This window comes from Chlamydotis macqueenii, chromosome 22, assembly GCF_036417535.1.
Source record: "Chlamydotis macqueenii isolate bChlMac1 chromosome 22, bChlMac1.mat, whole genome shotgun sequence".
Lineage (NCBI taxonomy): Eukaryota > Metazoa > Chordata > Aves > Otidiformes > Otididae > Chlamydotis > Chlamydotis macqueenii.
Genome location: NC_141577.1, coordinates 5111429 through 5135512, shown reverse-complemented (window position 1 = coordinate 5135512; position 24084 = coordinate 5111429). Strand labels below are relative to the sequence as shown.

The following is a 24084-nucleotide window of genomic DNA, read 5'->3' as shown; positions in this document are numbered from 1 at the left end:
CTTAATAGCTCGTGGAATCAACGGATAATATAGGATGCAAGGAGCTGGAAGGGACCAGTTGTAACAGTTTTCTTGGGACTTTTTCCAGTCCCAGCTTGAGAGGCCAGTTCATCTATATGGCCATTCACTCAAATGACAGAGGAGGTCTTTCACATATCCAAGCCAAAAATCAGTGGTTTCTTGACTCCACAACCTTCAGACTAAATTTAAATGTATGTATTTAACTGTAACTGCTATATTCAATGTGCTCCAGGTGAGAAATCTTTCCCTGTCACCTCTTGAAGCAATTTGAGAACTGCTCTGAACATGGCTGTAAAGTCTAAACAAAGAGAAGGTGTCCAACAGGGACACCATCAGGCTTCCTAGTATCCTATTTTCTGAGAGTCCAGTGCAACACATTGTTTTAGTGAGGATATGAATAGGAATATTTGCACGCAAAGAGGAGTAGGAGGGTGACTGTGTTGCCAGGAAGGAGTGGGACTATTTACTGATAGAGGCAGTGAGTGGCTAAACACAACACAAAACTACGGGGAGATGCCTTGAAAAGCTGTGCCTTTACTTCTTTTCTATCACCGAGGATAGTTTTGTAATTTTCTTTGCTGAGGATATCACTGGCACCAACTCCATTGATACCAGAGTTCCACTTAATGACAAGAAAAGTTCCCATGTTATTGCTGAGGGAAACTGCAAAGCAGGGCAGCGCTTGTACCTTCACAGTGGTTTTAACTCAGGTCTGAAAGTGCTCTCCTACATGGTCAATGAAGGGAATGAGAATGAGACTGGGATTTCCTTTACACACTTTTTATTTTTTGAGCTATAAGACACAGGCTATATGCCAAAGATTTGAAAGAGTCAGTTGTAAAGAGAAGTGACAAGGGACAGCAGCGGACAGACGACAGTCCTGCTTTTCATGTACAGGAAGGCAGAACTTGCTGGAATGTATAAAGACTTGCTCCAGGACCAAGCACTTGAAAGTCACCATCTATTAGAGACCCATGATAAACACTGACAAAAAGGGTAAAGGTTGCATTGAATCAAACAGGAAAACTCCTCTGAAGATGTGCTGGCTACAATGGTAGTGTGTCAGGGCCCTCTCCAGCCTAGCTAAGAGGCTTTAGTCCTTTGGTGACGAGTGAAGGTTAAACGGACCAGAAAGACAAAGAAAAAGTTGGGTCTGGTCACCTGTGAAATACATACTTTTTTAGAGATTTGTAATAGAGATATTGAGCTCGATATGGATTAATGAGAATGCCTGTGTATAAAAGAACCAGAAGAAAAAAGGGAAAGGACTAAGTGTACTGAAAACCAAGCGATAATACTGTTTAGCACGGGGAAAATTGTCATTAGTGTCAAAACAAGGTGCAGATGAGTTCAGCAGATCACTCGTACTCCAGCAAAAGGAGGATGGCAACAAGGTACCAGACATCAGAGGCACCTTATCTTTATTATCTTTCTGTTTCTGCTCGGCATGCAGTGTCCTGAACTACAAGGTACAGGTGTTTAAATGTGTGTTTAACGATGCTTTATACAGGATAGATTGATGTCCTCTGTCATGTTCTCAATGCCCTTGATGATGCTCAAGATTTCTTTTTTTTTTAAACTGACACTGCACAACGAATTTATGGTTTCAGTGATGTTCCCAACACCACCTTTCTGAGTTATACCTGTTACTGACTCTGTGTTGTGTAAATATTACCTAGATTATTTGTCTCTAGATCGCTTCTCTTGCATTTATCTATGCTTAAGCTCTTCTGAAACCTATTTGTACAAGGTCGGTTTTCTGAGAACTTTCCAGAGTTCCTCACCATCCACCATCAGTGTAGCATTATATTTATCAAAAGAGCTTAAAACAAATTATTTGCATTTTGTTTCATGATATTTTGAGTCACATCTCTTAAGAGATGTGAAAGCTGAGAAAATTTTAAAACTCTAAAAATATGAAAGGACAAATATGGCTTTAGAAACTGCTGAGTCAAGTGATCACACTAACCTAACTGCTGTTGGGATTCAAATGTAAAATCTGAGGCAGAGCAAGCTTTATCTGAGTTAGGAAGCTTTATTCTGAGTTAGGAAAGACTGCGTGGTCCCTGGTGCTAGGAAATTCAAAGTAAAGAGTTGTTCTTTGAACCATCCAGAAGGACTGCAGGGAATTTTACACCGAAGGGTCAGAGCATTGAGAAGGTCTTGCTATGTGGTAGAGGCAGTCTCATGTCACCCGTGATGAGCAGGGCAACTCTATAAGATGTGAAGAGCAGTTCTCCATAGAGTTTCATAATCAAAATATCAACACACACACACAAAAAAAGATTTAAGTGCCACAGCTATGTTCTGGAAGACGAGCAACTGCTCGTCACAGAGTACCTTGTTTAACTTCCTGTTATCCTTCTCTCTAGCACATTGCTTTGTTAAAATACTTGCATCATCACTCCCAAGCACATGCAAATCACAAAGCTGAGTTGAATTTTCTGTCTTGGAACAAGGCTTAGATTTGAAAATCTCAGTTTATAACTAAAGCCCAGCATACACAAAACTGAGCTGGAGATTGCTGTGGCAAAAGGAATTATCAGTTCGTCAGACACGGAAAGAATCAATGTCAAACAAACGTCTTCTATGAAAGACGAATACATAGAAAAGTCCATCAAGGTCTATAAATAAAACTCTCAAGCCTATACTGGGGAATCAGCAATCTTGAGTGCCTCTCTGAAATGCCTCTCTGCACAGCAGCGGGATCAGAAGTGTGTTTGCAGTTACAGGTCTGTGACCTCTTGGGATCACGGAGACGTGGCGGGATGGCTCACAAAAATGGAGTGCTGCAGTGGATGGATAGAAGCTCTGGTAGGAAGGACAGACCAGAAAGGTGAGGAGTGGGCAACGCGGCTATAGCTCTTATCGGTGAAGACTGAGGGAAAAAAAAGTCATAGAGTATCTCAGCCTTTTCCATGGCCCGGGTAACAAGGTCACTCGTTTCCTTCTGGAGAGGGTCTGCACTCTCCCTGGACTTCCTTTTATCCTCAATGTACCTAGAGAAGATTTTCTTGTTGTCCTTGATGTCTCGGGCCAGATTAAATTCCGTCAGGGCTTTAGCCTGCCTTATGTGATCCCTGGCTGCGCGATCAACCTCTCTGTAATCTTCCCAGTCTACTTGTCCTTTCTTCCACCCTCCGTAGTCTTCAAGTAGATCTGGTCTTCTTCGAAGATCCAGAGGAAGTCTCACATTCACAGACCATGGTGGTCATTCTTAAGGGATCCTCTGCAATTTATCTCTTGCCTGCACTAGAAGAAGACACCCACAATTGCCCCATTTGTGATGAATATCATGGTGCTGGAGCCTGCATAAGTAAGTTATGGTGTTGAAGGAAAACAGGACAGTGAAGGGACGCAGCTCTCGAAGGCAATGCTGCGTGAAGAGCTCAGTAGAAAGAGACGCTGTGCTGTCCAAGTGTGAAAAAAGCCATTGCACAACTGACCTCAGTGCTGAGCTGGGGACAGAGCCAAAGTGTAGCAGGCAGGGATAGACAGAGAGACCTGATGAGATGCTGCATAGCAGGGGAGATCTTGTGACAAAATGCCACCAGCCTCCTCGTCCTCTCAGACGATCTTGGCAGGTGCTGCCCTCCTCTCCCTGCTAGCTGGTGGACTAGAAATTGCTCTAGCCTTGTGCAGACAAATACTGGTGCTGGCACAACATGCATGTGACATGGTCTCGTGGCTCCACCAAAAGGAGATACTGTCTCAGGAGATGTGTTGGTACCACTGGCTCCAGGAAAACTTGATGCAGAGCTTGCTTCAGCTCCCAGTCCACTGCTCTCCACACAATAAAGCTCAGTCAACCAGATCCGGTTGGAGCCACCATGGGCTTTCATTCCTTGTAAATGGATAGACCCCAGATTCTTCCAAGATGATTTCAGAGTGACTGGGTCTGCCTAACCTACAAGAAGTCTGTCTACTGCTAGAGAGATAGGTCTCTCTCTGACGGTTTGTGGAGCATTCAGTATGACCCAAGCGTAACATAGCAGAACCTCTATTTATCTGGTCATCTGGAACGTACTCTTTCACAGCAGAGCCATGACTAACCTGGATCTCGTATCAAAGACCTCTTATCTTGCATACAAACATGCTCACAGGCAGACAGGATAAATTTAACAAGTGAAGCAGCTTGCAGATTATCAAGCCATGAGCGCTCCCCCAGCCTCTTCCAGTGAGTGAGTCAGAGAAGACGGAGTCAAGATAGTTTCAGGCATCTCCAGAGAACACAGCGAGAAGTGCAGGCTAACATGTTCTGCCCAAGAAAACTTGCTCTTATAATTTGGATGCACGCCACATGGTTTGTGACAAAAAAAAATCCAAAAAATCAGAAAAACGCTCTGTTTGATGGAGATTTTCACAGGATTCAAAGGAGCAGGAGGCTTTCACTTAATTAACTACTTAACTTTTCAGTCCCGTAAAACAGACGATAGGCTGGAACATGCCTGCTGAGGTTGTTAGAGGGATACCAGCTATCATCTGCAGGTTTCTAAATATCACGTTTTCACACCAAGCAGGAGTCCAGCACTGGAAGACGAGCCCAGTGAGATCCACTGAAGTGCTAGGGATGTATCCAGGAAGATAAGCCCCTTTCTTCTTCCGGAAGGTTATTGGCTTTGCTCAGTCTGCTTCTAGATTTTGACAAGTCACCTCAAGGAGAAAATGTTTAGGATAAACATAAGAACTGTAAACACCATTGTGTAACTAGCTTATTAGAAATTCAGTGAAATACAGAATATCATCATCTGTCTCACAAAATTCTCGCAATGTTCTTTATGACTGTGAGAATGTATCTTTCACTGCAGCAGTATTTTATGAAACAGAGCCCTGTCAGCTGGTTGTAGTGCCATTTACAGGCTTTTCTTGATTCTTATTCTAGTTCTAACGATCACGTAACACAAAACAGACTGGTTTGCGTTTTCTTGCTAAGTCCTCCTCAAAGGAAAGTTTTCTTAGACAAGCACAGATGATTTCTACGGCTGATGGTATTTTCTGTCCGTCCCCATAGCTTACGTTTTCTTTAACACATCTGAAGTGACAGAAAACTGCCTGCTCAGGAAAGCAAACCTGACACACTTAGCACGGATGCACAGCCCTTGTCTAACAGCAAGACTGACTTGATTATTGTCCTGGAAGCGTAGCCACAGATTTCAGAGAAACTGAAGCTGAGAACATCTCTGGAGTTCCTCACCCCAATGATATATCTCCGTCCCTCTTAAGTAGCACTCTGTCTAGTTTGTTGTCCCGGAAAATGTCTGATCGGGAACTGTGATTCTTGAAACGCAGCAGGATTTCGGCCAGGACATGGCTAGTTGCAGGCTGGGATTTCTGAAAGACTATGTCAGATTCTGCTGCTGTTACAAAAAATTTAATTCAGGAGAAGACTATGCTGACAAATACATTCCTACAAGTTCTGAACTGTCTGACTCGTTATTGTAAGTTCATGGGTCCATGACTTGACTGTCTAAATGAACATCAAGCTGGGTATTAGCATCCTCATTTGCACATCTTGATCAGATTCTGCAGGTTTCACCAAGAGAACCCATCAAACAAACTAAATGCATGAACACGTGTGCCTCCTTGAAGAATGGATCTGAATGGGAGTTGCCTATTTTCTGTCACAGTCCATTTGGGATCTAAACAAAGGGGCATGCTCTTCACCATGCGCACTGAGAGGTGAATAAGGAACAACAGGCAGAGCTGGAAGGCAGATCTGTGTATCTGGGAAGGTCTGACTAGTCAAAATGTTCAGTTCTAAATATCCAAAGTCCTGAACTGCTAGAAAGAGTCGCGTTCAGCGAATGGTTGGCTAGCTAGGCTTGCTCTCTGAGCCCAGGTGTCACCATGAAGGCACCTTGAAAAGGATCCTAAAAATGCAGATATTCAGAGAGACATATTGTGAAACAGATATTGCAGGTGAATTTATACAGGCTTTCTTACTAATTTTTGTTTCCAGTGATTCATCTGAAAATCTGACCTAAGATAGTCTTTACTGTTAAGTGCTTTGTAGAGGCTGCAAATTAACATAGAAAGTGGCATGCATAGAGATTTGAAGAAGCAGTAGGGAAAGAAGTTCAGGAGAATATTTCCCAGAGCTTTTCAGGGTGGAGAATTGTTTTGTTCTCAGACAAGAATTAAAAAAGCTATTCCTCTGGTGGAGGCAAAACAGCACAACTTCTAAAGAGAGCTCATGCCTCCAGCTAAAACCCAGTCGGCCCTTGAGATTTTATTATGAATCTTAAAAGGCAAGGATCATAGAAAAAACTTGTATGTGTGACTTTGAAGGACAGGTAGCCTGGATAGGTCTTGGGCACGTGCGCAGTCTCCCCTTACCATGCTTCCTGTGAGATATTCTCCACATTTTCTCTCCTCTCTTTCCCAACCAAGCTTTCCCAAACTCTACTCCACTACAAAGCCAAATCAAGACCACAGTGGCAAGGAAAAGCCCCAGAAGCCGCACGAATAACAGACCTGAGGATGATAACAGAATACTAAGGAGTATTTCCCAATGTATTTAGACAGTCCAAAGAAGTTTTTAGTAGGTAGTAGCTTCAGAGATCTAGTATAAAGGGAAAGCATCACATCTGTCTCCTCAGCTTGCCTGGATTATTGCTCTCTTTTCTGTGTGAGCACAACCGGAAGAGTATTTTACTGAATACCTGCTCAGCATGGAGCAACAAAATAGGGCTTGTGGTGTTTCCTTAATTCTAAAGCAAAAAAATTCAGTGCTGGAAATAGTGAGGGAGCACAGGGAAGTGTGCGATGCATAAGCAAGTGTATCTTTAACTGCCTGAATAATACCAGCATGATTTTCCTTCCATTCTGGATACAGAGTATGAATTACAATCATTATGTACAGAAGTAAGCGGTTCAGCTAGTTCCAGTTATGAAAAAATTAATGAGAGTGTTCAGCAGTAGGAAGAAAAACCCAAACTGACAATCTGCTCTTGAACAGAGCTTCTCACACACAGGACACTTACCGTGAGCAGAAAGGACATTTTCAGCTTAGTAACAGCACCTGCAGTAAGAGCAAGCAAGCAGAGAGCAGTGAGATGGCATGTCCCAGAGCCTCTGTTGGGTGTGCTATCTCTGATCCCTTCTAGGATGCATCTTCTCTGAGGAGTTGTCCTCACTATAAGACTGGAACCTGTCCTTAAGCTGCATGATGGAGACAATGTAGCCTCCGGTGCTCAGGAGGTACTGGAGCCTATGTCCAATCAAACCCTACTGCACAGCGCGTTGTTCTCTTGCTCCGTGCTCTTGTCTTTCCATGAACTTTTCTGGAAACTAAAAAAAAAAAAATTATTTAGGGACAGAAGAGGAGGTGAAGCAGAGCCCTTTTCTGCCTCTAGATCCACAGCACTCGTCGTCCCTGCCGTGGGAGAGGGCGTGAGTGAAGCTGGCTTCTCAGTAGCATTGCATGTTTAGTGGCAGCTCTGTAGTGAAGCATAAAGCAGAGTAGAGGACTGGTATGGAAGATACCGTGAAAGCATCACCACCAATCATACTGTGTTTTTTTGTGTCACCTATATTTGGAATCACAGCGTTACCATGATATCAGGAAAGAGTCATAACAGAATTTCTAACAGAAGGAGCGCTGTGGTCCAGTTCTTTTCTTCATACACAAGAAGTGTACCTTCCGCGTCCAGATACCTGCTTCCGTGTGCCAGAATTCTGTTAACTTTTTTTTTGCAACAACATCATGCCACTGTAAGAAAACTTCACCCGTAGTCTCCTGCTTCCCATGGGAAGACAAGCAGAAAGCCTACATCTGAAGAGACTGCAACTGTGGCTCCTCTCACCACACGCAGGAGAGAAAAATGGAGTGGGCTTTATGCACCATGTGATAAAAGTCCAGCAAAGGAAGCTCAGCGACAGTGTGAAGGTCCGGCTTGCCAGACAAATGCCCACCCATGCTCCAGCAGCATATTGGCGCCCTGTTCTTGAACCACCCTCCTGCAGGTTTGCTTGCTGCCTTGCAGTGTATTCCTGTGGCCAACTTGTGCTGGTTGGTTTGGATTGGAAAGTGTAGGAGAAGTCCATTTGAGGACCTGCAAAGAGCCAGGATCCTTCCATTGTGAGAACAGAAGAGTCTACAGATGGCCAGGTAAGAGCTAAGGAGCTTTCCTGCATCACCAGACATCTGAAGCTTATTCAAAGTGAACATTTTTCCAGGAATTTAGCACAGAGACCTCTGACATTGAATATGCATGACCACAGCCTCAGTATTCCACAAAGAGGTAGTGATGGGCGAGTGCCCCAGGCTGCTGCGGTGCCATTCCAACTCACCAACTTTTCCGACAGATTTTGCTGTTGGTAAAGAGCCCCCCTGTACATACAAGGGCAGGCAAAACAAATACAAGAAGGAAGTTTTAAATAGAAGATATACTTTAGAAATTTATCAGGCAATGTTCTGTCTGCTACCTGCTCTCATATGTTTTGTGGATTTCGCCCTGCACCTGAGAAGGATACCCACAGAAATGAGCAGGGGCACCGTTACGCCAGGCTCAGCTCAGCAACTGCGATTCTCTGAGACCAGCATCCGGAACCTTCATTCTAGATTAAGATCCCCTTGTGCTTAATCCTTAAGATACGTAACATAAGACAGTCCTTGTCCTCATGCCTGTAAACAGAGAGGAGAAAACCACTCCGTGGGTCAGTGCTAGTGCTTGCCCCATCTCTGCGCTGAACCCACCTTTCTGTAGCAGAGCTCAGCAACCGGGCACACTGCCTGCCTGACCGCAGTTCATCTCCTGGCTGGGAATGAACTACGAAGAAGAGAAGAAGCGCCCTGTGTTTGGAATTGTTCTGGTTTTGGTTCCACTTCTTTGGGCCGTATTTACCTCCAGCAATTTTTGTCTCCAGCGTCATGGGATTCTGTAAAAGGAGCAGCCCTCTGCCCCGCCTGGGTGCTGCTCTCCAATGGCTGCCCAGAGCCAGCACTTACCAACGCATCTCTCTCTCTCTCTCTGAGGAGCTGTGTGCCAAGCAGCTTTATTCCCACAGGCAGAATAAAAAGTACCTTCTTATGTAAATGTTATTCTAATACTTAGTTCTTTTTTTTTTTTTTTGCCATGCTTAAAGATTTCTGAGCTATTTTAGTACAGTGCTATGAAAATGAACAATGTCTTAATTTGTTGAACTCCATGACCAAAGCATTTATCTACTCCAGCTCTCTGCTACAATTTTTAAATAAGTAAATTATTAAAATCCTTAGTGACTAAAGATCCATTGTGAACTGCTTCAGCATGGCTGTGTGCTCTTGCTAAAGTTCTCAGGAAAAAAATTGATCAGACCCAGGGGAAACATCCAAAATACCATACTTTAATGACAACGCCAGATACTGAAGCAATTATTTCAAAAGCACATAATTTATATACAATATTAAAATGAAAGTATCTCCATGGTTATAAAAACAGAGCTAGTAACAGAGAAAAACCTCACTGACATCCGTGAACAATAGAAAGCAGCCCAGACTCAGATGTTATCTGAGTTATGAAAAAATATAGCACAGAACCTCAATAAGTAGCCTGTTGTCCTTATGTCAACACTCACCTCACAATAAAAAAACACCTGATTGCTTTGACTGTCTCTTTGTACAGTGAATTAAACAAAGCTCTTCCTACCTCTGTGTTGCCAGACAGCCCCAGTTCAGTTTCCCAGTGGAGGAAGAGGCCAGATGTTGCACGGTAATGTCATGCCTGAAGGGTCCTGCTATGGCTCCGGACGGACAGTCACTGCTGCTAAAGTTTGTTCCGAGCCCTTGCTGGACATATGGCCTTATTTTTTTCCTTTATTTTGCTATTGGTGGAAGGGAATTTAAAAAAAATATATATATTTATTATTATGGGCACATTTCTAAGTATGTGAATAGATAGCACATAATTGGTCTTGAAGCATGAACTGGAAGATGAGAGAAGGCTGATCCCTCTTAACTTTCTTGCTTGTTCTTCTATGAGACGTCTAATGACATGGAAGCACCATTTCCTCCTCAGCTGTCAAAATTCTTCTGGATAGCTCTGTAGCTCTGGGAAGAAGCCAGAACTATGGATAGTCTGCATGTGACTGCGTAGCTACAACTAAGAACGTTGCCCATGCATGTAGCCATGAGCGGGCAGGTGGCTTTTGTCCAGCAGGGAAATCAGGAGAAAAAGCCTGTGCTCTGATGTTGGGACTGGGACCAGCTGCACTGCTAAGCACTGTGGATTATGGAACAATCTAGGTACTCCACTGAGGGGATCCTTGATACAAATGTGCAGACACATTGAAGTCTCCTGTTGGTAATACAGTAAATTAGCAATGTCTCCTCCCTATACCAAGAAGAATCCAGGACCTAGAGCTCATTTCACCCTCAGGCAGACGTCCCCAAGGCTGAAGAGTGATGCCACAGGACCTAACAACCACCCTACACCCGACTGTCCAAAGCCATTTGTGTCTGGATAAGGCACTCAGAACGGCAAGATGTAAATTCGCGCAGAGGAACATTGCTCGGACTGAATGGGTCTATTCAAAATGGACCATTGGTCCGTTTATTTTTTACCCTCTTGCTAGGTCAAAAAATTTCTGCAGGGAAGTCCTCTAGGGAGGCATTCCTGTCTTTGCCTTAGAAGGAACAAGTGGAAGAGCCAGTAATTGAAAAACAATAATCTCCAATCATTGGGAAGGAAAGCATCCATTTCATCTTTGATAACCTTCCAGCTACACCAAGGAAGGAATTTGTTTCTCATACTGTGAAAAACATCAAGTTCTCAGCCGTCCTTCTGCAGCAAGGGTTTGGAAGGGATCTTCAAAGCAAATCCAGTTACAACAACCCTGCTCTGGAGAGGGACACTTTCTTCCAGATTAGGTTTCTCACAGCCCTGTCCAACTTGGCCATGAACATTTCCAGGGATGGGGCACCCATAGCTTCTCTGAGAAACCTGGGCCAGTGTCTCACCATCCTCCTAGTGAAGAATGCAAGGAAGAAACTCAATAAGAGCTGTGCTTGTGTCCCACACAATAGGTAAAGCCCAGATCTTCTCCGGAGGACCTGCCTCAGACAGCAGCAACAGGTTGCAAACGTACCTGAGCTATACTGATGGTCAGCTACAACAGCTCCAACGCAGGATTCCATAGGCTGAGCATCACCACTACTCTTTGTGACTCTGACAGTCTTGCCAAAACAGCTCTATTTTTTCTTCCTAGTGTTAAACAGAAGAGTAGACATCTTTCAAAGGCTCCTTTATCTGTAGATCTGCCTGTCTTACTGGTGCACATTCAAACTGTGACTGGAATTTGCACAAATTCTCTCTGTGCACACACCTCGCCCCACCCCAAAAAAAGAAAAAAGATAACATATCTCAGAAAAGAATAGTTGCATTGTTTTTCTAAGCCTGACTTTGAACACAGGATATTAAATACAACACGGATTTTTACCTTATAAAGCACAAGTGAAATGAGCTATATGTGTTATTAGGCAAGAGAGCGTCTGGGTGATCAAAGTCCGAGGTAGAAGAAAAAAGTATTTTTCTTTTGTTTTTAATCTCTGAAGACAAGTTTGCACATCAAATACACTCTAGATTTCCCAGTCAGCCTAAGGAAAGCCACTATACTCTTCCTTTTTCTGCATGGAAGAAATGTTTTTGAAAAATATCTAACATCTGTGAGGCTCTGGCACGGGAGAAAGACGACTTTACAGCAAATGTATTTCCCGTGCTGTGGGGAATCTGGCTTCTGCCTGCGGCACGTGATTTCCACACTCCCGCTGAGTGACCAGCAGGCCAGCCCAGGGTGGCCGCAAAGCTGAGACCAACTTGCACACTCTACTGCAAAGATCTGCAAGATTCCCTGAAATATCTCTGGCCCCGAGGGTGGAATTTATTCCTCAGTTTGAGATATAAAAGAGCCAACATCTTTCTTTGAACATTGTATCACACCAAACACATTTACACCCACGAAGCAACACACACATTGTTATGGAAGGAAAATAATCTGAGAGGCATCTTCTCTAGACTATCGAAGAAAATCTGTTCTGTCTACACTTGTCTCAGTCTGTCTCTACGAACTTCTGGAGCCTCAGAAGATTCACGAATTCTCCTCTCCCAGCTTGCAAATGATGCTAAAGGGAAATATTCATTTTTTTTGTTGCAAGATTCACACCATGGTGGTGCTGTACGACAAGCACTCGTTTTCTTCTCATTTTTGAGTTATGCTGTGTCTTTAAGATTTAAACAAAAACCATCCTGTTCGTATAAAAACACGTTCTAAGTCCTAAATGGAGAGCAGATAAAATGCTGCTGTTCCTGGGAGAAGCCAGCTATTTGAAGTTTTGAAACTGGGACAAAACCCTCTCAAATATTTGGAGAGAGAACAATGTTTCTTCTGAGACTGACCTCAGGGCAGCTGCTGAAGACTCAGGGCAGCTCAGAGTCTCAAACATTTTTAGTGTCTGTGAGTTTAAACCCGTCGCACTTAGACAACGTGGTGTAGACTGCAGAGCCCGGCAATCAGCAGCAGTAAGTATTAAAAAAACCCCACAAGATTATCGGATTTTTTTTTAAAGAATCCAATATGCATATTAGCTGCCAGAGGGAAGTGGAGACAGCTGGTTGGCTATTGCTAATTTAAAATCTCTTTAAGGCCAAATGACTCTGCAAAGGGTCTTTGGCTTTAGCATCTAGACCGTGGTTCCTTCTGAATTGCTTTTATAGAAATGCTTTTTCTAGCGTGAGCAAAGTTACTGCTTTTCTAAAAAAAAACCCCCATCTTTTATTAATCTTTAGCGACTGAAACAGTCACATCTCTCAGAAGAGCTGGAATTAGCCCTCTGTTTCTCAGCTCTGGGTGCAGGAGTCCTGCGCTGCGAGGGGCTTCGTGCCCCTTGGGGGACACACGAAAATCCCTGCGATGGGGGCCCGGCGCCCCCCCGGGAAGATGCCGCTGTTCCCCTGGCAGCGTCGCGGGGTCCGGCGCTGGGGCTTCTGTGTTTCCCTGCCCAGCCCTTTGGGCAGAGCCCGGGCTCGGTCCCTCCGGAGCGGAGGGGAGTGAGGAGCCGTCGCTGCAGCGCCTGAGCCCCTCGGAGCGGAGGGGGACGCGCGGCGGTGGCGCAGGCGAGCCCAGCCCGGGCCGCCGGTATTTAGGGCGGTAGCTGCCAGAGGCGGGCTAGAGAGAGACGGCGGAGACGGCAGGTGAGTGCGGGGCGATGCCGATGGGTCGGGCTCCCGCCGCCGGGTCGGGCTCCCGCCGCCGGTTTGCCCTGTTGATGTTGTTTCCATCGGCGGGAGCCCGCCCGCGCTGCCGGTAGGGACGGGGCGCGGTGTGTCACCCGCCGGGGCCCCGGCACCGCGCCCGGACCGGGCCATCCCCGGCTGCGTGCTGGAGCCCGGGGGCTGGGCAGGGGATGGAGGCCGGGGCCCGCGGCTGGGGCGAGCGGAGCTGCCGCGGCGGCACCCCCCTGCCCGGCGCCGGGAGCGGGGCTGACCCTGAGCGGTCACCGCGGCGGTGCTGTGCCCTCACGGCAGCTCAGCGTTTTGAAAGGATAGTGGTGGTCTAATCTCCCAGGTGTCGGGGACAGCGGGTAAAGAGAGTGCTTAGACAGTGTAAATTTGTGTGGCTTACTCTGGAGAAAGCTTTGGGTGAGGCAGCTCTGAGTTGTCCTGCTGTGGTTGTCCAGGCAGCATCCCACACCAGCTGCGTTTCCATACCACCAGCGGCCCAGCTGCCTGGCTTCCTCCTCCTCGTTGGCATCAATTCTTGAGAATCGAACAAGGACTTCACGGGGAATAATGTTTCCCCAGAAAATCAGTCCCTTTCCCAGTTGTGAGCCTGACATAATCTCCAAGGAAGGAACTTCCTTTGCAAAAGAAGTAGACAACTGACTTCACGGTGGTGGGAATTAATTCGCCTGTAATTTTAACTTCCTCATCTCTGGAACTCTTGTTTATGGAGTTTTAAACAGATTATTCCAGGAAGCAATGGCTGGGATCTGCGAGGTTTCTCAAGACAGGTTTGCTTTTGATTTTCATGTACATCCCAAAGTTAAGGTGGCATCACAGCATGCGATTTAGGCTATACATCATGCATGCTTCTCAACTATTAAAATGAACAAATATCAAACAATCTGTTGTTTTTCATGCTTTCTGTAACATTTTCTGTTTTTCTCATCTACACCAGATCCTTTTGGACTCAGAGTAGCATTCTTACAAGCCATCACTTTTCCATTTTTCCTGAAATCACAGATTCCTCTCTCCTTTCCAGCTGACAGCCACTCCCTATATCGCACTTCTGATGGGCAGGGAGGAGATAGAAATTTAGCACGTGTATTGCAGGCATGTGTGAGTAAATGGCAGAGAATAAGGAAATTTTTAAAATCAGTCCTTCTGTGTGGTGTGAGCAGCCTTTTTTTTTTTGAAATCTGGGAAGCATATTCCTTAAATTGAGACGTGTCAAAGAGCAGGAAGATGAGAGAGGCCTGCCTGCTTTCAGTGTCCAGCACGAGTAAGCATGATGGCTGTGCGTTGTCCTCAACTAAATGCAGAACGAAAAACAACGGCAAAGATAACGCGTGTGCTCCAGACGGGACAGAAACGTATCACGACTTGGTTTGTGCTCTGGACTGATATACTGGGCAGCCCTTGGCAGAGCCCACACGATGGCACTCTGCGGTAACGAGTTGCCAGTGCCGTGCAGCCTCCTGCTCCCAAGTTCACTGGCCTTCTCAGGGTTTGGCGCTTGGTTTCTCCTCCAGGTTAACCAGGCTCAGACCCTCCCCTGCTGCCCTTCCTGTGTTCTTCTAACTGCAGAGCTGGAAAACCAAGCACCTTTTCAAAAGAAGTAGAATCAGAGGATCGCAGAATGGTTTGGGTGGGAAGGGACTGTTAAAGCCCACCCAGTCCAACCCCCCTGCCAGGAGCAGGGACATCTCCAACCAGATCAGGTCGCTCAGAGCCCCGGCCAACCTGGCCTGGAATGTTTCCAGGGATGGGGCATCCACCGCCTCTCTGGGCAACCTGGGCCAGTGTGACACCACCCTCAGTGTAAAAAATTTTTTCCTTACGTCCAGACACACGTGCTGTGCTGTGAAGACCACACTCTGGTAGTCTGTAATATCACCTTCAATTTATTTCAGGCGCTTTGAACTGAGAAAATACCCACAGCCCATGGCAAGGGCACCAGGACAATATGAGCCAAGGACAGAGCTGGTGCAGCCAACTCGCCTGAGAGGAATTCCATCTTGAGATGTGTGGGTAAAAACCTACCACGTCCTGCCTGCAGCGGGGCCGGAGGGATCGCGCCAGCACTGCGAACATGACTTGAGACACACCGCTGACCGCCTACAACTACCCATGCTGTAAACTGCGCCTGGTGAAGACAATCATATGGTCGAGAGGTGATACCTTCAGGTCCTGGGCAGTGCCCCTGGTGTTCCGGAGATCCTGTAAGCCCTGCCTAGGCAGCATGTCCCACGGGGAGGTTTGTCGCAGCTGAACGTGCCAGATGGCCCCTTCCTGCTTCTGGGCTGCTGGTGTTTCAGGATGTGTACGCCTATGGGTTTGTGTTCCGTTTGCCTTAATATGCAGCTGTATGTATGACCTTGTACTTGACTTAATTTAATAGCTGCTTGAGATTTCATATTATTTATTTCTGTGTTTGTAGTGTAAGCAAACGATTTTTTTTTTTTCTTTTTTTTAACAGGAAAATAATTTACCTCTCTTCAGGATTTTTTATTGAGTAAAAGGAAACTTAATTGAAACATTAAATTATTGGGAAGCCATTCATTTTAGGTAGGTGACAACTAAAATTCATTACATCTGTATGCACTAATTCTAACTGGAGACCCATTACTAATTTTTTTTTTTAATTACATCAATGGTAGTGATCACCAATTCCCACAAATTAAGCAAGAGTCTCTGAAACAGGCGTCGCAGGGAAATACATTCAAAGAAACTTCTAGAAGTAGATTCAGAGTCCCTGATTTAACACACATGTAAGCACCTATGTTTTCAGCAGTCCACTGAATTTAGTGGTTATTTATAGTTTATGCAGTTATATCATCAAGCAGATGGATGCGTCATCGCGACAGAGGGGCTATAGATTTTTAAGACACTTTTATGACCATCCTATCTGACCTCGTGCACATCCCCCAGCAGAGCACTCTGCTGAAGCGGATCACAGTTGTTTAGATACCACACTGTTTTTTGTTAGTAATTTTTTTTTAATTTTGCACATATATTTTACAGTTCCATATATTATACTGCCTAGTGACATCTTCCTGCTTGTAAAGGGTTATTTTGACAAATTATTTTGCATGTCTACAGTCCCTGGTGATAACTTAGCACATGGGGAATATTTTTAAATGTCAGCACAGTGAACATCCAGGATAAAGCTCTTAAATAGGGAACAAAAATTCTGCCGGGCCCACGCGCTCTCATAATCCATTTTATTCCGAAACCAATGAGTAACACTGGCTAGCTGCCTTGCACAATTTTTGATACATCTCTGATAGATACTGCCACAATCAGAGTGGATAAGAGCTGCCCCACATGCTGTATGTATTCCTCCATGAAAGACTCCAAATCAAGAGACTTTGTTTGTATGCACAAGTGCAGAATTGAATGAAACTTAGAAATATATGCTACTTAAGGTTTTGAGGACCCCGGTAGAAAATGTACAAAATGTGGGTGCCGCGGGATTTAGAAACCTGATCTGGAGTTACTTCTGAAAATGATTTTTGGTCATTATAGCCTTACTTGTGGGGCAGGAAACAGCCAATGCGCTCTTTCTGAGTATGTGATAACCACCTGAATTGGAACATTTTTGTAAAAAAATTGTTCTTTTCATTTGGTGATCACATCACAGGAAAACTTCATTTCTTTATAACCATTAATTAAGTAACTCAGTATCTGTTGAGGCATTGTTGGGTTTCAGTAAGGCTTTCTCCCAGTGTCAGGCTGTCTTCTTTACTGGGATGTTGAAGATTAATAATTCATTTGAACTCTAGACTTGTTCATTTGACTGCAAATACCATCAGATTTTTTTTTTTTCCCCCAGTGTTTGACAGCTGTTGGAAGCAATAGGACTACTAATAAGCTTCTTCATATACAGGTGGGTGGGTGATGTGCCCTTCATTTTATTTTGCATTGCTGGAATTGTTCTGACACTCAATAACGGCTGCTACTCGCAATACACGGGAAGGGCTTGGTATCGCTTTTCTCAGGAACTGATATAAAGACTGCGGTTGGCTTTAGTTTTTAAGTAATTCAGTCATTGTCTTTAGTATTGCTAATCAGTCTAGATGGTGGTTTTGGTTTAGATGTTCTCCAGCGTGGGATGTGTGATCAGCCCAGTGTTCAGGTAGAGATTCCTTAGACTCTAAAAGTGGCAGCTCTGAAGTGAGCTACCACTGAGTCAGAGATAAAGGGATGGTAAAGGCATGGGAAAAAAAACCCAGAGAAGATAAAGGAAATTTCTCACAGAGAAATTAGATTAACTTTAGCATCTCTGTTCACTAAAGAGAATTTGGAGAATGTTTACAAGTGGAAGCTTTATGTCTGGTCAAAGGGAACAACAACAACAAATCTTCCCTATCAGACAGTGCTCAGCTGGAGCATCCGATGCCACTCAAGATCCAAAGTCCTGTGGTGTCAGCGGAGGTGTTCAGCCTCGGCTTAAAACTCCTGCGCCCCTGCCAGCTGCAAGACAACTGCTGTGATACCAGTTTCCACAGAGGTTGGTGGGGCTGCTTATCCGTAAGCCTGATGTCCGTACCTAGCCTGTTTGCAGACATGATAATACACAATAGTATTACTGCACACATAGTAAATATGGTGCGTTGGGGACCAGTCAAAATGGCTTCTGTACAGGAAAGTTATGCCTCACAAACCTGCTGAAGTAATTAAGAAAAGCTGAGGAGTACATGGATTGGGTTAAGTCCAACTGATACAATGACTAGAACTCTAAAGAGACTTTTGGCAAGGCCCTTTGCCAGAGTCTCTTAAAGAAGGTAAATAAATAAGGCCCAATGTATTAAGTGATCTGGAAAGTACAGGAATAGTGCGATGATGCCATCTAGTGATGAAACAAAGCTCTTCAGGGTAATAAAGACAAAGACTGACTGTGCAGAGTTGCAAAGAAACTTAGTTAAGAGTGAGAGGAATACCATACAGATAGATGCAAAAGGTGAGCAAATAGGGGAAAACCACCGATGTTACCACTGATGGCTTTGGAATTGTGTTAACTGGGACTGTTCTGTGGAAATGTCAGATCAGGGCTATGTAACGATTAAAAAAGCAACATAAATCTCAGGAATTATGAGGAAAAAATTTGAGAGGAGAAGAAAAAAATGCTGTCATGCTGCAGTATAAATCTATGATGTATCCATATCTTCAACACTGTTTGTGGTTCTGGTCCCTCTGTCTCAAAAAGAATGTATCAGAGTTGGGAGACCTGTCGGTGGCTGGATTTGGTAGACTTTGGTCACTATGGCCATTCTTATGTTCAAAAATTTCTGTAAGTTGAACCTTTGCCCAGTGTCACAAAAATGGAAGAGGGTTAGCCTTCCTCGAAAAAATAAAATCAAGAAAGTCATAGTCTAGTGAGAGTCTATGAGACTCTTCTAGGTCCCCTTATTGGAAAAGTACACCTCAAAAGAAAAAGCAGCTCTAAAAATGTTTGACTCATAGAAGGTGGATGTTTATTAAAAAATCAAACATGCAAAACCAAAAATTGTTGTTTCTTATGCTAGGATTCAGGAGCTCAAGAGAGGCTGTTTGACACCAAGTGTTAGCGTTTCACATGTCATATATAATATATGATATATAGTATATAAGATATAATATATTATGCTTTTGCTCCACAGATCCTGAATGGAGTGACTCTCAGTTTTGTGTCAGGTGGCATGAAGCTGTACCAGTTATGATTGATGGACGCATTTCTCCTTGATGGTTGGGAGGAGGCTGGCCTGGTGATTATCTTATAGGAGAAGTTTGGTGTCTTTCTTTTTAGCTGTCACAGCATGCTTCAAAGCCATGACCCGTATTCAGGATGTCTTTCAAGAAAGCTTGTGCTGGCGTAATGTAAGTGACATTCTGGCACTTGTGGGTGGATCTGAGTGAAAGGTCTCAAGGAAATCTGTCTTAGGATGATTTCTTCAGGTTTGTAAAGATTTCAGGTTACACTAAGTGAATCTAAAGAAAAGTATGGAAAGCCTCTAGATTGTATACTGTGATACCTCAACTTCCACAACTCTTGGATCACCATTCCAGACTAAAACATTCGCTTTCCTTGCCCAGATCCCCTTAACCAGTATGTTCTTCCTCTTTTGAGGGAACCACCACTCCGCAAGTCATTACAGTCATTCCCTGTGTGCATAATTAGGAACATCTCGGTACTTGGAACATGCTGTGAGCTTCAGCGCCAGCACATTGAATTCTGGTACCCAACACCTGACCAGTGTTTGAAGACTGAATGTTGAAGAGAAAACCTGAATGGTTCGGAGGAATAAGGTCCTTATTTACAAATCTAGCAGAAATTATGTTTACAGAAGGAATCCAGACAGTATTGTTTTATATCTTGGATACTCTACTACAAGTGTCCCTTGTAAATAACAAAAACATGACATTCCACTGTTAGAGACGAAGGGAAAATACTTTTGAGGATAGCTTTGTATCACGCACAGAGGCATCAATTACATGCCCAGATGTTTCTTTTTCAGCCTCTCACTCTCCAGTATTGATTTCTGCAGCTTTGCAGAAGACTAGTTCAGAATGGAGGTGGGAATAAAGGATAAGAGAATGATTTACTCATCTGCAAGATGAAAATGAAAAAAAAAAAAACCAACCTACATTGCCACCACTTGCAGTACCGCTTGTATCGCCACGCACGAGAATCACCTCTGGATGATTATGTTAACATTTTGCTTTAACAGTGATGTAATTGATGTGATGCGGTGGAAAATCTAGCTTAGGAGAGTACCTCATCTACTGTGTAAGTTGAAGTTTTCAACAAGTTAATAGTTCTTCAGTGTCGGACTCGAGTGTGAAAAGTTCTATTTCAGAAAAAAGAAAGTAAGCATCTTTCTTCGTCATTCCAGAAAGATTACACTGGAAAGTGAAAAGTGAAATCAGAGCAGAGGATGACTCAGTACAACCATTCAGCAGAGCTCTCTCTCCAGAGCTCAGCGAGTAAGTCATTAAATTTCACTGAAACACCACTGGCTTTGGATGAAAGGACACTATTGGCGCTGAAGATTTCACTGTCAGTCCTGCTGTCTGTTATAACTCTGGCAACGATCCTAGCAAACGTTTTTGTTGTTATTACAATTTTTCTGACTAGAAAGCTCCACACACCCGCAAATTACCTCATTGGCTCCTTGGCAGTGACTGATCTTTTAGTATCTGTCCTAGTAATGCCCATCAGTATTGCTTACACTGTCACGCACACGTGGGCCTTTGGCCAGGTCTTGTGTGATATCTGGTTATCATCAGACATCACATGCTGCACAGCCTCAATCCTACACCTCTGCGTTATTGCTCTGGACAGATACTGGGCTATCACAGATGCTTTGGAATATGCCAAACGCCGGACCGCTGGCCGAGCGGCGCTCATGATTGCCGTGGTCTGGATGATATCTATCAGTATTTCTGTGCCACCATTTTTCTGGAGGCAAGTGAAAGCTCACGAAGAAATTGCAAAGTGTACTGTGAACACAGATCAAATTTCCTACACAATTTATTCCACTTGTGGAGCTTTCTACATCCCGACTGTGCTCCTCCTGATATTGTATGGTAGAATTTATGTAGCAGCTCGATCCAGGATTCTGAAGCCACCCTCATTGTATGGGAAACATTTTACTACAGCACACCTGATTACTGGCTCTGCTGGGTCTTCCCTCTGCTCCATTAACGCTAGCCTTCATGAAGGGCATTCCCATTCAGGTGCATCCCCAATATTTATCAGTCATGTGAGAACAAAACTTGCAGATAGTGTCCTGGAAAGGAAAAGGATTTCTGCTGCAAGAGAAAGGAAAGCCACCAAAACTTTAGGCATTATTCTGGGAGCTTTCATTTTCTGCTGGCTGCCTTTTTTTGTCATGTCCCTAGTCCTACCAATCTGCCAAGATGCTTGTTGGTTCCATCCCATCCTACTGGACTTTTTTACATGGTTAGGTTACTTAAACTCATTGATCAATCCAGTCATTTATACAGCTTTTAATGAAGAATTTAAACAGGCTTTCCAAAAACTAATACATTTCAAAAAATGTTTGTCTTGAACCTCTCCTGTTGTGTTACTGACCTTGTGCAATCTTCCAGCCTACCTGGAAACTTTCTGTGCTTTTATTCCTAAGGTATGGAGTCATAATTGCCATCTCTGCTGCTACCCTGTGCTGTGCATGTAACTGGGAACTTCTTGCCAATTTGGTACTTTCTGTCTGGAATTCTATATCCCGCAGCAGAACTTCTCTGTGGTCTCTGCAGTGATTGTTTGTGTATGTAAGACCAACACATGAAGTAAGCTTTGTAACAAGAGAAGGACTGTGAACGAGAGAGCTGAGTCTCTATGGTGAGATGACACGTGTTATCCCATTCTGCCATGCATTTGTAACCTGATGGGAGGAAAATGCGTGCACATTTGCAGGACGTCCGTATTTCTGCTGAATATTATTAACAATTTCCATGTGACACAGCCTGACTGCAAGCAGCGGGGTCTAGAAGGCATAGTATGCGTTTGTAAGTCCTGTGGATATTTCACAAATACGGCATTCGAAGCTATGCTTTTGGTGAACTGTAGAAAGAAGAAAATTTAGTTGAAATAATTTTTATACATTTTATCATGAACAGAATAGCCAGTGCAGAAATACTACAAAATAAATAGCATGACAATTATTGAAAAGTACCTCAATCTTATATTTCTGTTATTTAATTTTTTGCATGCACAAATTGAAACAGGAAAATACGCTTAGTGCCAGCGTGGAATGACCGGGACCTCAAAAAAGAGCCAGAAGGTTCACTCCTTGGTGACAAGAAATGGGGAGTTAGAGAAGAGAGAATGACACGACATATCAAGGAAAACTTTCTTAGTAATTAAGGTTGTTGGGGTGGATGTGACATCACTGTCTCTGGAAGTGTTTAAGAACTGGTCAAACAAACATCTGTCAGAGATCACAATGTCAGGACCCTCCTCTGGGGCTGTGGAGAGTGGAGCAGCTCCCCTCTAATTTGCACTTCTCTGCCTCTGGGACTGTTTGTCCCACTTGACAGGTGGGAAGCTGGCACATGGAGGTCTTGGTTGAAGTCTCGGACAGGACAGCACACCAAGTGATGCAGCCCAAATTTCATTCAAATTTTAGAGTCTCTCAGCATTTTACAGCAGAAGTGTCATGTCCATACTGCACATGAGCAGCACGCATTGCTTTGAAAGAGTTATCCCATTATCCTTCTGACTGCCCTTCCAGCTCCCAGCCTACCTACATTCATCTCCACCATCCACTGCTGTGGCCATCGCAACACACTCCACCACAGCCCAGGTCCACCGCAGCTCTTCAGCCTCTCCTGTGCATTTGCTGCACAGTTGTGCAGCTTCGTCCTGTCACTGGTGCCTCTGCTGGACTGGACCGTAAAGGAATGCCCCAGGACCACCCACGTGCTGCAGAATCTGACAGAGCAGGTGTGTAGGTCAGAGAATTGTGGTCCTCTCCCTCACAGGACACACCCAGGGCAATTCAGGCTGCCCTGTTTGGGACACAGCTCCTCTCCCCTCCCAAGAGTGAGCTCATCTACCTCAGTACAGCTGAAGAGATTTTGACAGTGGCACTACCTGGCCATGTCCACACAGTCTGCCGGAGCGTGTCTGGAGTGCCGACTGGGTGGGTGGGCTGTCCAGACCACAACATCCCAAATTGGGTACAAAGATATTGTGGGAGTTAGCGTTGAAAGCCTTGCTAAAGTCAAGGTAAATTACACTCCTCTCTACTCATGCACAAATCCAGTAAACATATCATACAAGGCAATCAGACTGGTCAGGTGTGATTTACCCTTTGCAAATCCATGCTGACTGTCCACCTTCTTCACCGTGCTCCTGCTCAGATCCAGCCTCCCAAGTCAGTACAACCAAAGGCTGTGGCTTTGCAATTCTTTTTCAGACTGCATTGCAGGACTGGTTAGAGAAAACCTCTTGGCAGGATAGCACAGAAGCAGGAGACTGAAAGTGGTCAATCTGAGTGACCTCCGCAGCAGCTTGTAGTTTAGTCCACAGACCATAGGGAAAAGTGCCTCAGAGAACAAGAGAAGGAGGCGAGCACATGGTTTATGTCTGCTATCTGAGGAGTTCTAATAAATAATGTTTCCCTGCTGTATCTTTATAGCTGGTTCTAAATGGTCAGTGGGTTGAGGTTCCTTCGCTGTTGCAAACAGTCCCAGAGAAGATGGCTCAAATGGATTAAAGACAGGTGGGCAAATGGAGGCAGGGTATCTGGAAACCCGTGTCTTAGGGAAGCCTCTAAAGAAAAAGGCCCCCTCTTCATCCCGTCCCTTTGGATTGAGGGATACTGTCTCTGCTTCCATGCCAATGTTCTGAGCCTGCACTTTGTGAAGGACCTGGTCAGAGCCCTCTGGTTTTTTTTCCCACTATTCAGATGGGCATCTGGCACCTTCCTCCCCACCATCCTTCCCGTAACTCCTGGATCATGAGCTGCTTGGCTTTCCCCAGCCCTCTGATAGTTCCTAGCTAGAAAAGTTTGCCCTCTTTGTAAATACACAAATGAAGCTGGGAAGAGGGAAAGGAGAGCAAGACCTTGACAATACAGTCCAGGAGTTAGAACACACCTGGAAAGCAGAAGACACGGGGTCAAGTCTGTTCTCTAATAAGTAGTAGATGGTTTACGCACAACAGAATTTCTTCAGCAGGTGAAACTGTGAACTTTGTCCTTCAGTATCTGGGGAGTGACATTGTTTAAAAACAGGCTTCCCAGCAGAGTATTTTGGTCATTGACTTAGGGGGTTGGCATTTCCAGGAAACAGCTGGGTTGGCATCAGTACCCAAAGCCAAGGAAAGTTCCCAGCTGAGAATCCTGGGACAGTAAGTACC

General features: G+C 44.5%; 1 protein-coding gene across 2 annotated transcripts; it reads left to right on the top strand.

The window, feature by feature from the left end:
- Window positions 1-13105: 13105 nt before the first annotated feature.
- HTR1D (5-hydroxytryptamine receptor 1D) lies at window positions 13106-21637 on the top strand. 2 transcript variants are annotated; one of them, XM_086764953.1, is made up of 4 exons: window positions 13106-13190; window positions 15131-15583; window positions 15697-15785; window positions 18860-21637. In XM_086764953.1, the coding sequence occupies exon 4, from the start codon at window positions 20135-20137 to the stop codon at window positions 21269-21271; it is 1137 nt and encodes a 378-aa protein (XP_086621079.1). In that variant the 5' UTR covers window positions 13106-13190; window positions 15131-15583; window positions 15697-15785; window positions 18860-20134; the 3' UTR covers window positions 21272-21637. The 2 variants fall into 2 exon arrangements, with proteins under 2 accessions (XP_086621079.1, XP_086621080.1); XM_086764954.1 differs by lacking the exons at window positions 13106-13190; window positions 15131-15583; window positions 15697-15785 and adding an exon at window positions 17623-17730.
- The last annotated feature ends 2447 nt before the right edge of the window (window positions 21638-24084 follow it).